This window comes from Mya arenaria, chromosome 5 (assembly GCF_026914265.1).
Source record: "Mya arenaria isolate MELC-2E11 chromosome 5, ASM2691426v1".
In the NCBI taxonomy this organism is placed as follows: Eukaryota; Metazoa; Mollusca; class Bivalvia; order Myida; family Myidae; genus Mya; species Mya arenaria.
In genome coordinates, this window is record NC_069126.1 from 4,197,214 (window position 1) to 4,209,630 (window position 12,417).

A 12,417-nucleotide genomic window follows, 5' to 3' on the forward strand; every position below is an offset into this window, starting at 1 on the left:
AAAATTCAAACACTTATGGCAACAATTCATTTTAAATTTAAAAATAAACACTTTCTGAAATGTTGATTTATATTTTAAGGGACCAGCAGACACAATACAAACAATAACAAGATCAATATTTTTCATGTATATTGTTATGCAATGAATTGTGATCTGAACATATCCGAAGATGTTGCGTTCATCAATTGATAAACGCAATTGCTGAAAGGCAGTTAATTTAAGGAATGAAAGTTGAGGTGTAAATATTGTGCAGACAATTCCTGATTGCACGAAATTTATTGCCAACAAATAAATATGATTTCACAGTAATATGAGATTATTTGTGAATTGTTTTACCAGTTAATTTTAATGAATCATTCAATCACAAAAAGTAAAAATAATTATGTTGCCTTAATACAAGAAAATAATAACTGCTTCTATTTATGTATTCAGTTAATGAGTTCTTGCACAAGGGTGACACAATGCAATTGCTTACACATTTACAGTTGTTGTTTTTATTTCTGTTTTGAACATTAGGTTAGCAAATAGAAACAAGGACACTTTAGCATGAAGCAACAGACATGGTTGGCACATGGAAGCTAAAAGCATATTGTTAAAGGCTGATTTAATTATTGTTCGATAAGTTTCTTTTCTGGCTACTTCATATACCTAACAGCAGACATTTGTAAGAAAGCCAGACAATATATAGACAGAAAACCACCACAATGGGAAACAACACAAACTAGATGAAGAAGTTACACATATTAACTAGCTAATATATGCCAACGCACAACCAAGAATTGTTCATTATAAAAGCAGTCTTAATCATCATCATCATCAGATAACCCACTTTCTGGAAGCTCGGAACAAGCAAAATTTCCAAAGGGTAAGTTAAATATTCAGTTAGCATGCCCATATGGGCAAGTGAAATGCCAGCAAAAACAAGACCAGGAGAAAGGGAATTCAGATTGTACAAGGTTTTCAATGTAAATTAAAGAATAATTTTACACATTTTATAGCAATATTCCTGCCATCTTTATTAAATTATTGGATATATATATTTTTATAGTAAAGAACAACCAAAATGCATATAGATAACAAACATTGTTTAAAGTTACTTACAAATGTTTTTTTGGAAACCAAATGTGGGCAAGTTCATTTTGACAGCATCCTGCCCAGAAGGGCAACAAGATTAAAATTGTTATCACTCATTGTGAACCCAGGAAAACAGGGACAAACATGGCTAGCTATACCAGTGTTCTGCCAAGGACGCGCCCTTGCGCCATTGGCGCAGAAAAAATTGGGATGGCGCAAAGAAATACCTGTAGACGGGCCGATCGGCGCGCCCGTTTTTCGAAAAGCCGTTTTGACTTAATCGAATTTTCGAAGAGCCGTTTTGATTTAATCGATTTATTTTTCAGAAGTTTTACAGCACAGCGTTCATTCGATAAAACAACGATTTTCATTGGTCCGTATACGTGTAACTATCCAATCGCGAGGGGTAGCATATTTTTTTTTACTAAATCAATGTTATCATTATGGCTGAGAAAAAGAAAACAACTCGAACTATGTTTGATTTCTTCACTGTTCCTGAAGCGAAGAAACACAAAGCAAATATATTGGACGGCAATATTAATACCGCGAAAGACATTACTCCCCCAAACAGTTCAATAAGCGAAACTGACTGCATATTAGCAGAAAATTCTAATACATTGCCGGTAGATAACTGTGAAGCTAAAACGTCTGCAAATCCATCGGACAAGAAAAAAAGTGAAACAAGGTCATTCCAGAAAAGATGGCTCTCCGACTTTTCCTGGTTGTTGTTTGATGAACAAACTCTATGAAATGCACTATATGTTTAAAACATAAGAAAAGTAATGCAGTCACTACTTCTGAATGTAAAAACTTTAAAATCAACATTAACAAGACATGCATGTGGATGTTACACCATGTATATAATGGTTAAATAAAACACTTTCATTTACAAGTTCTCATTTTTCCCCTGGCAAAGGTCATGGCCCTTCACTTTTGAAAATGGCCCCTAATTTTCATGACTGCTGGGCCATTCGGCCCCATCTTTTTCAATCCTTGGCAGAACACTGCTATACAAAGTGCATTAAAACATAATGAGGATTTATTCTATTGCCAAGTTAATACATTAAGGCCCCAAACCACAATCTTTCCATACAAAAGCAGCAAAGCATCAACTGGCAAACCAATACTCAATATAAACATGACCATTAACATTTTGCTTAGTTTATACATTTAGAACCCAAACCAGAAGCTTTCGGACGAATACAAAAACACGGACAAAGCCATATCAGCTAGAGACAGCAATACTTCTTACATGATGATGATACAGAATGTCGATGGTGGAGGCAGGAGTCGGAGACTTACTTTGGGTTGGACGGGGACATTATGTCACGTGAGTAGATTGTGCTCCCTGGGGACTGGGGATGGTGATTCAGGTCCTGTGGGGTCTGAGGGTTCTCATAAGTCATAACCCCTGCTGTGTGATTCCCCATACTGTAATATTTAAATGGTATCATAAATTCCATGATGTATATCATGAACAGTTTCATAATCACATTAATTTTCATACTGTAAAATACAATCAAATACAGCAATAAACATCTACATTTATGTAAAGTTTTTATTTTTATTTTTGTTGGGCAATCATTTCTCATTCGTTTAAATACAGCTTTATTTCATAAACGCCCTGTAATACATAGAGAATATTATGATAGGACGCTTTTCTGATGCCCTTTATCATGTCAAGTTTGGTGTGTTAATGGGTGTCAATCTGGACCACATAGAGGTCGAGACGGATTCATGTTCCTACTCCGAACAATACCTGACTCATGATGTCAGAAAAGCGTCTTATTGTAATGTTCTTTCATTATTTGTCACCTTTGTTTATTTCCATGTTTAAGAACTCTGCTACTAATTTAAACCAACAAAACTGCCCTTAGATATAACAAAACATTTACCTGAATTTCCATCGATGTCACATATTAATGATACAGTGTTTTTGAGGAGATTTTTTTTTAATTTAAGCACAAATCAGCAAATTAATACATTCCAAACAATTTCTTAACGAAATATAGTTTTTTCTGAAAAAAAAACACCCTCATTTTATTGTTAAGTAAAAACTGAAATATTCATCAGTGTGTAAAAAGGTAGCACTCAATACTATACTTTTACGCTGATACGGGTGTGGAAAACGAGAGTAGCATGATACCGATTTATTTAATATAACAAACTCTAATTATCACTGTTTGATACAAAATATATGGAAAAGAAAATTGAACAGCAAGTAATATAATTCAATCAATGATTAGATAGAAGAATTTTGGTGTTTTTCTTTATAAAAAATTATATTTAATGTAGTCTAAGTTACATCTATATATGTATTTAAGGCAGACTGTAAACCTGGACTTTTAACTGTTTTGTGTTAGTAAAATACAGGTGTTGCCAGGAAAGTGGGTCGGAATTGGCATACTTCATGCTAGATGAGTCAGGCCCAATAACTGACCAGTTCTGTTTTCATTTACTGTATATAATAAGTTTAGGAAATTAAGATATGACATTTAAATTAAACACAACTGATATATAATTCTATATAGTTGTTTTAAATAAAACAGAAAAAAGTTAGTCCATTAGCATAATTTATTATCAGAAAAAATCGGACAAGCCATTCCAGCTGATAATTTTTAATTTAATCAAAATAAACTAGAGCTATCACAGAAGTGAAGTATAACCCTCTGACGGTGGGGCAGAGGGGAGGGGGGGTAGTTTCACATGTGTCATTTATTTCGTCCTTGAGCAGAAACCGTTTTTCTATTTTTAGTAATAGCGACCTTGACCTCTAACCCCAATGTATATTTTAAAATTAGCTGAAGAGAAACAAAGTGTTTCCTAATTCAAGATATTGAGCAGAAACAAATTTTCCATTTTAAGCAATAGTGACCTTGCCTTTGATCCCACCAATCTTCACATAATTCTACACATAAACTACTTGCAGACGGAGTTTCACCTCTATCAATAAATTCTTACTTAGTTATTGAGTCAAGAACACCTGTTTTAGGCCATCTGCTTTGAATCATCTAAATTAGGGTTAAAATAATGTAATGCTGTGTACAAATATTTTTTTAAGGGCATTATAATAAATATAAATAACTAAAAAGCTATACTTCTGTCTTCCATCAAGCACAGTGATGAGGGTTGTTTTCACATAGCCACCTTGTGTTACACCTTGACTCACATCTGAAACATAGACACACATGTAGGAAGGACTTAAGCAGATTTTGTCCCGAAAAAACATGTGACATCCATCCATAGATTTCACAATTTCTCAATCTGAAACAAGATGGCGGACAACTCCAAAAAAAACAACATGGATAAGATCTTTGATATTCTGCTGCTCTATAAGCTTTAGTTCAAATGCTCTAAATAGACATATTGAAGATTCCAATCTATGGTTTATAAGTCTGTGGAGATACTTGATTATCAGACAATGCATTCATGTTATTTTCTATGCTTCAGTCTAAAATAAGTATATATTTCTGCCGTATGATCTTGTACAAATTATTTAACTAAAATTCTGCAGTTTTGATGAGTCCCCTGTGTCGAAGCCAAATGTAACAAAATGTCACCTTTGACCTCAAAATCAAACTAGAGATTGCCTTTTTGAAAAAGCCCTTGTCTCCCCTATTGTTTGGTCATAGCTGAGAAAAAATAAATGATGGACATGAAATTTGTAATTTTGGACTGGAGAGGAACCAACAGTGAAGTTTGGTTTATTCACCTGTATAAAATTGTGAAGAGAAGAAAGTGTTGTGGATTAATCTTGGAAAATGTAAACAAAGTGTGTATTGTATGAAGTTCCTCGGCGAAAGTGTTATTCAATTATTGAACAGAAACCATTTTTCAGCTCAAGGTCATCGTGACCTTGACCTTTGACCTACTGATCACAAAATCAATAGGGGTCATCTACATGACCAACTTGCATACCAAGTATTAAGTTCCTGGGTGCAAGCGTTTTTTAGTTACTGAGCGGTATCCGTTTCTTCACCTCAAGGTCACGGCGACTTTGACCTACTGATCTCAAAATAAATAGAGGTCATCTTCTAGTTATGACCAACTAGCATACCAAGTATGAAGTTCCTGGGTGCAAGCATTCTTTAATTATTGAGCAGAAACGAAGTGTGACATACAGACTGATGGACTGACTGACTGACTGACTGAAGGACTAATCATAAAATCAATAGGGGTCATCTACTAGTCATGACCAACTTGCCACATGAATGGGGGAGACATAATAGGATCATGATCAATGATTCTTCATAAGATTTTTCTTAATTTGAGGACCTTAGGATCAAGATTTTTGGACATAATACAGTGGAAAAGTTTCAACAGTAACAGTTAACAATACATTGATCTTACAGGTGTGGCATTACAGGAAGATATCCTCTATTACATGGTTTATAATATAATAAATCATTAGGGTTAATCTTCTGACTCTGACCTATATGCATAAAAATATTGAGGATTCAAAAACAAGTCATTCACAACTTTACAGATGAGATTCCTATTTGTTTGTAAAGGTCACAATTACCTTGACCGTTAAACCCAACAAAAATAGAGGTCATCTACTGACCGTAACCAATATGTATATTCAATTTGAGGACTATACAAAAACTTATTCACAAGTTAGTGAAAGCAATTAGGTTTTGTAGGCTTAACAACAACAAAAAGGTTTTACCTGGAGCGGGGGAGTAGTATTTCCCGAATGCTGAGTCCTTTGGAATGTCAGGGTAGAGGGCCACCAGGGCGTCGAGATCCTTTATCCTGTCAGCAAGCCCCCGAATCGTAAAATCTTTGATCGTGAATGGGGCCAGATTCCATACTTGGCGTTCACCTGTTGTTTTGGGTGGATATTTGTTGATTGCAATTAGTGATTCCAGGAAATACAATATAGTAATGATCAAATGTAAGATAATATTGCTGAATGGTTTAAATCAAAATATTTATGTAATAAAATTTAATGATAAAATTTAGTTGTATTTTTTTAGATTAATATAACATTGCAATTAAGCTTTTATAAAGATTTAGATAATATGAAATTAGATAATAATGATCAAGATGACTCTATAAAGCATATTTACAGAATTAGAATTCATAAACTGGTATTGTTTAGCTATGTAATTAAGTTTTAGGAAACACTCAAAACAAAACCTGAATTCCACCACCATTTCTATAATGATTAAAAATCAAAACAAGGTTTCAATTCAATAACCATCATAGATAACACTTTAATTTAAATATTAGAATCCAACTGTTTTAATAGGGTCCAACTTGTTAACAGAATTAACTGGCTAATGAACTGAATGGAATCACTGAGGCATGTCTAAAGATAACACTAAAAATTACATCGAATATGGCCCATTGTTGAATATAATTTGGAATTTATCCTAAAATATCAAAGAAACCCAAATTTTAGAAATTACTGTCATATTAGAACCAATTGCCCTAATACCTGTGGTGATGTTGCCACACAACTCAACACAAGTCATTACTGATGATAAAAACCTATGCCCTACCAGCTGGGATCTCTTTGTTTTCTGCTACCCAGGCTATTGTGATGCCGCCAACAGTGCCATCAGAAAACCGCAACAAAAATCGGCCATTTGGCTTGGAAAGCAGCAGGTCATTTGATTCTGTTTTATCCATAAAACCAATGATTAACCTTAGAAAAAAAAGAAAGAAAAAAAATAATGTTATAAAAGATCCATGTTTCAGTATGAAATTTACATTATCATGGCCCACTGCTCTCTCTTTTATTAGTTTCATGTTAAAACACTAGCCTACACTAAACGACAAGAAGTCAACAACTTCATACCAATCATAAATATCTTTACAATTGAAGCATGGAAAGCAGGAAAGGACAAACTGATAGTAAAACTTGGAAATGGGCTGATTATGGCATTTTTTTTTCAATTATTTAACAGAAAGAACGACTTAAATTATCTTCATAGTACTCATACCCTTCCAATAAATCATCATGCCACATCATGGGTGCATCCATTTTGAAACATCATGGATGCGGCCATTTTGTTTTGTGTCGTAAAAAAACCTCTAAAATCATATTTGCTTCTTGCATCATTATATTTACAATAAAACCCATTGGCATACAGTTCTTTCGATAATGTTGTGGTAACGTTGGAAAGAAGGGAAAATTCCTGTCATTTGTTTTTCTCTGTCTTTTACTGCAAGTTTCAGAAGGTATTATTTATCACCCTGTATAGCTGAATGATTTCATCAATCAATATTAAAGTTCATTCATAATTCTGATACATATTCTCAACCTGATAAATGGGCTGATAAATGTTATATAAATGATAAGTAAGAAGTTGTTGACTCAAGTGGTAAACAAACCAAACTAGAGCTGTCACAGGAGTGACGAATATCCCCAAATGCCGCCTGGACACAGGAATGGCAAACCATTCCTTTGAAAAGAGGCCATAACTCCAAAGTTACTGCACATTGCATCTTCTTTTATCATGCATGTATTGTTTGTCCGGAAACCGTTTTTCTATTTTCGTAACAGTGCACAAAAACCTTTACTCCACTGGCCCCATTTTCAATCACAAGCATTGTCATCACAGAGGCTGCCTATACAGCAAGTTTCATCACAATATCTCATGCCCAATTAAAGTTATGAAGCAGAAACCATTTTTCTATTTTTAGTAACAGTGACCTTGACCTTGGCCCCACCAGCCCCAATATCGAACTTGACCTGTATCTTCTGATGTTACACCTGTGTACCAAAAATTTTTCAAATCTGTCAAGCCTTTCATGAGTTATCGTCCGGAAACCATTTTTCTATTTTTAGTAACAGTGACCTTGACCCCACCAGCCCCAATATCGAACTTGATCTGTATCTTCTGATGTTACACCTGTGTACCAAAAATTGTTCAAATCCGTTTAGCCTTTCATGAGTTATCGTCCAGAAACCGTTTTTCTTTTTTTAGTAACAGTGACCTTGACCTTGGCCCCACCAGCCCCAATATCGAACTTGACCTGTATCTTCTGATGTTACACCTGTGTACCAAAATTGTTCAAATCTGTCAAGCCTTTCATGAGTTATCGTCCAGTAACCGTTTTTCTATTTTTAGTAACAGTGACCTTGACCTTGGCCCCACCAGCCCCAATATCGAACTTGACCTGTATCTTCTGATGTTACACCTGTGTACCAAAATTTTTTCAAATCTGTCAAGCCTTTCATGAGTTATCGTCCGGAAATCGTTTTTCTATTTTTAGTAAAAGTGACCTTGACCTTGGCCCCACCAGCCCCAATATCGAACTTGACCTGTATCTTCTGATGTTACACCTGTGTACCAAAATTTTTCAAATCTGTCAAGCCTTTCATGAGTTATCGTCCGGAAACCGTTTTTCTATTTTTAGTAACAGTGACCTTGACCCCACCAGCCCCAATATCGAACTTGGCCTGTATCTTCTGATGTTACACCTGTGTACCAAAATTTTTTCAAATCTGTCTAGCCTTTCATGAGTTATCGTCCGGAAACCATGAAAACCGACAGACTGACCGACCCACAGACAGACAGACCGACCGACAGACAAGCTCACTCCTATATACCCCCTCAAACTTCGTTTGTGGGGGTATAACAAGGTTATTAAGCATAACCACTGCATTATTTCAGGTGGACAATTATTCACCTGTCTTCTTATCCTTAATGACCCAAGCAATGGTTATACCGCCCAGCTCAGATTCACTGAACCGTAACATGAAGGTTCCATGTGGATATGTATGAAGCTTTTTCTGACATTCAAATTTATCAACAAAGCCTTTCACTTTCCTAGAAATAATATCATAAGATAATAAAACACTATTTTCAAAATTCAAATTCATGACAGTTTTAAGAAATATCTCAAAGCAGATTCATTATTAAATAAATTTGTGTATTATACACAAAAATATATTTGTAAAAGTTACCATTGGTAAATAACATATTATTATGTATATTTCATGGTTTGTAACTAGAATTATTATGATTAATATCTAGATGTTTTGGGCCAGTGGCCTTTGTTAACTTTTTTATAAAATCCGTTCAGTTGAGTACTGTTTCAACTACTGGATACAATAGAATACCTTTTATTTCATGCTATTTGGTGGTTTATTGAAAAATAATGGTGGATCATCATATCCTGATAAATTCACCATTTGAAACAGTGAGTTTATCCAAATATAATTAAAAGCATGAAACAAAAAGAAAAGTACAATATATTTCATCTCGAGTAAAAGACCAAAAGTAAAAATTTCACTCATGACAAAGCAACTTGAGAAATATAGCTTTTGGTGCTGACTTCCTTACACTGTACAAACAATTGTTCTCTATATAATCACATGTGGACCAAGTGTTTAACTCACTCATCAGTCCACGGTCCTTTTAAATGTTCTCTAACCAACTTTCCCACCGACCAGAACCACTCCCAGAATGTGAAATTACGGGCAGCAAGGTTCTCCTGTAAGAGTTAGAAAGAGGCATATGAATACATGATTATCTTTCCCTCATTTTTCCGAATGTTCTCTGTGCAATAACCAGGTCACCTGTGTTGTTCAGGCAGCATGGGCTGTTACATTATTGTGTACCACAATGATCAGTCGAGGAAATGGGAAAAGAACTATAAAATGAATTACTGCCCTTATACCAACATAGGTTATCATAATGTCTGACAGTAAAGCAATGAAAATAACAAGAGCCATGTGCAGCAAATATCAACACACTTCTAATGTTTTTTAGTTAGAAAATAGAGCATGCCCCAAAAAATATTCAAGAAAGAAGTATCAGCCTTGCTGTACATGAATGTATTGACTCTGGCGACATGGGTAACAAGTTTCATTCTAAAATCCTGGTTACAGGTTAAAATATTTGCACGCTGACAATGCCGGATGGCAATACAACACAGCTTAAAATACCCAAAACCTGGACCAAGCTTGGATAACATTAAGTCAGGTTGTATAATTGTATAGAATTAAATCAAAGCTGGGCAGAATATCTCTAACACCTTTCTTGAACAATGACAATCGCTAACCACTGACCTTGTTAAACTGTGCCCACGCAACCTTATGTTGGCTGAAGTCCTGTTGGCCGGTCACAGCAAAGAGTTTGTTGGCAAGGTAGCGGAGATTCTGCTCCGTGAGCCCTCGACCTGTCATGTGGGCAAACTTGGTGGACAGCATGCTGGCCACCTCCGGCCAGGGCACCTGGTCAGGTACTTGGAATGGAATACGACCCTGTGATACATAAACTGTAATCATTAACTGGTCCAAGAGTATCCAACCTGCCAAGTGGACTGAACATGGTTATCCACCTCTAGAGATTAAAGATGAAGATAGAAGTGGAGATGAACAAGCATGCAACTCAGTCTGCTCTTGAATATTAGATATATAATTATTATCTCTAATTGAATATTAGAACTCAGTTTACCCGACTCACCAATATCAGATGTTTTATGAAATAATAGTCTTATTTCGAGAACCTTCAAAGTTAGTATACATGTAAATATGATGCTTCTTACCGGCTCTGAGAACTGGTTGTCCCACAGGTAGGTGGCTGTGGCCTGGCACTCCTGGTTACCGTGTACTGTCACAATCACAGGCAGTGACAGGGTCTGTCATATAGAGCAACAACCATTTACACAGTGCATGATCAATACTGTTGTGCTTATCTTTAAAGTTTGGTAAACTTATGAACAAATCAGCACAAGCTTTACTCAGAGTATTTGGAGCTTGAGCCAATTTCAACACATGAATTTTAACAGGCAATATTTGCTATACAATCTAACTTCATTAACAGGTTAAACAAGAGGCCCATGAGGGCCTATGCTCTACTGGCATAACTCTTGTGGTCATTTTCAATCTAGAGCATGATTATATGGGTAATAGGCAACAAACATATAGTTCATGTTTTGTATTTGGGTTAGCTGAAAATGTTGCATATTCAACATCTAAGGACAGAAAGTGTTGTAAACAGATTAGTTGCATGAACTATTTTAATATGTGCCAAGTAAAGGTCATCTGACAAAAAAAAAATATTTGCTTTCAAAACTGTACTTATGCTCAAAATTTCATTTCTTTAGCTTTAAAAATAAAAAAGTTGGTCAAAAGGTCAAAGTTAAGGTCATCCGAGGACATCATTGATGCTTGTTGGCAAAGCTTTGGCCCACGGGGCATAATAATAACTGTTTTGCTAGACAGTCATCATATGATGCTCCACAACAAATATCAAAGGTATGAGCCTTGTGGTTTGAAACAGAAAGATTTTGAAAATATTTCTTAAATAAGTCTCTAGGAAACTTGTGACCCCCTGGGCAGTGCCAGTTTTGACCCCAGGGGCATAATTTGAACAACCATGGTAGCGTACCACTAAATTATGCCATATTCAAAATAGCAAGGGTCTGCATAGCTGGTTCAAACAAAAAGATTTTCAAACATTCCCAATTTAAGTATACCAAACCTGTGAACCCCTGGGCAGTGCCAGTTTTGACCCCAGGGGCATAATTTGAACAAACATTCACAAGCAATTGTGTATAGATGGATGCACGAACACACAAAAAGATTTTCAAACATTTCCCAATTTAAGTGAACCCTGAAGTGTGGCCAGTAATGACCCCAGGGGCATAATTTGAGCAAACAGTTACAACCACTTGTGTTTAGATGGATGCGTGAACGACAGACACTTACAGCCAAGAGCTAAAAAATGACTTCACTGTAAGTAAAACCTGGTTAAAAATGTGCCTGTCAAAAGCAATAAAATAAAGAAATAAAAGTAAAACAAGAGAATGCTTTTTTGAAAAGCGCTTGTCTCCCCCATTGTGTGGTCATAGATGAGAAATAATCAATGATATAAATGAAATTTGTGCATTTGGACTGGAGACGAACAAACATAGTGGTCATCTACTGGTCATGACCATCCTGCATATCAAGTATGAAGTTCCTGGGTCAGAGTATGAAGTTCCTGAGTCCAAGCGTAATTATCGAGCCGAATGAAGTGTGACGTAAGTACTTATGACCAACAAATTGTTTTTCACCTGAAGGTCACTGTGACTGTGATCTACTGACCTCAAAATCAATAGGGGTCATCTAATAATCAAGACCATTTGCAAACCAAGAATGACGTTCCTAGACCCAAGCCTAGCCATCTTTGGTTATTCAGCAGAAACCGTTATTTTACCTCGATGTGACCTTTGGCCTTTGACCAACTAGCCAGAAAATCAATAGGGGTCATCTACTAATCATGACCAACTAGCATACCAAGTATGATGTTCCTGGGTGCATGCGTTCTTAAATTTATTCAGGGGAAACGAAGTGTGAAGTATTTAAGTGACACTCTTATTCAAAATCAACACATGCAC

At 35.7% G+C, this 12,417-nt stretch overlaps 1 protein-coding gene across 5 annotated transcripts in view; it reads right to left on the reverse strand.

Annotated features, from left to right (window-relative positions):
• LOC128233517 (signal transducer and activator of transcription 5B-like) overlaps positions 1–12,417 on the reverse strand; it is a 49,188-nt gene that overhangs the window by 6,206 nt on the left and 30,565 nt on the right. For 3 of the 5 annotated variants that reach the window (XM_052947221.1, XM_052947219.1, XM_052947220.1), the window contains exons 14-20: positions 10,582–10,674; positions 10,103–10,297; positions 9,431–9,525; positions 6,582–6,727; positions 5,744–5,899; positions 4,173–4,245; positions 2,377–2,505 (exon numbers count right to left, since the gene is read on the reverse strand). In XM_052947221.1, coding sequence (XP_052803181.1) covers positions 2,377–2,505; positions 4,173–4,245; positions 5,744–5,899; positions 6,582–6,727; positions 9,431–9,525; positions 10,103–10,297; positions 10,582–10,674 — 887 coding nt within the window. Of the gene's footprint in view, positions 1–1,101; positions 1,151–2,326; positions 2,506–4,172; positions 4,246–5,743; positions 5,900–6,581; positions 6,728–9,430; positions 9,526–10,102; positions 10,298–10,581; positions 10,675–12,417 lie in introns of all 5 variants that reach the window. The other 2 variants (XM_052947223.1, XM_052947224.1) reach the window with 2 other exon arrangements.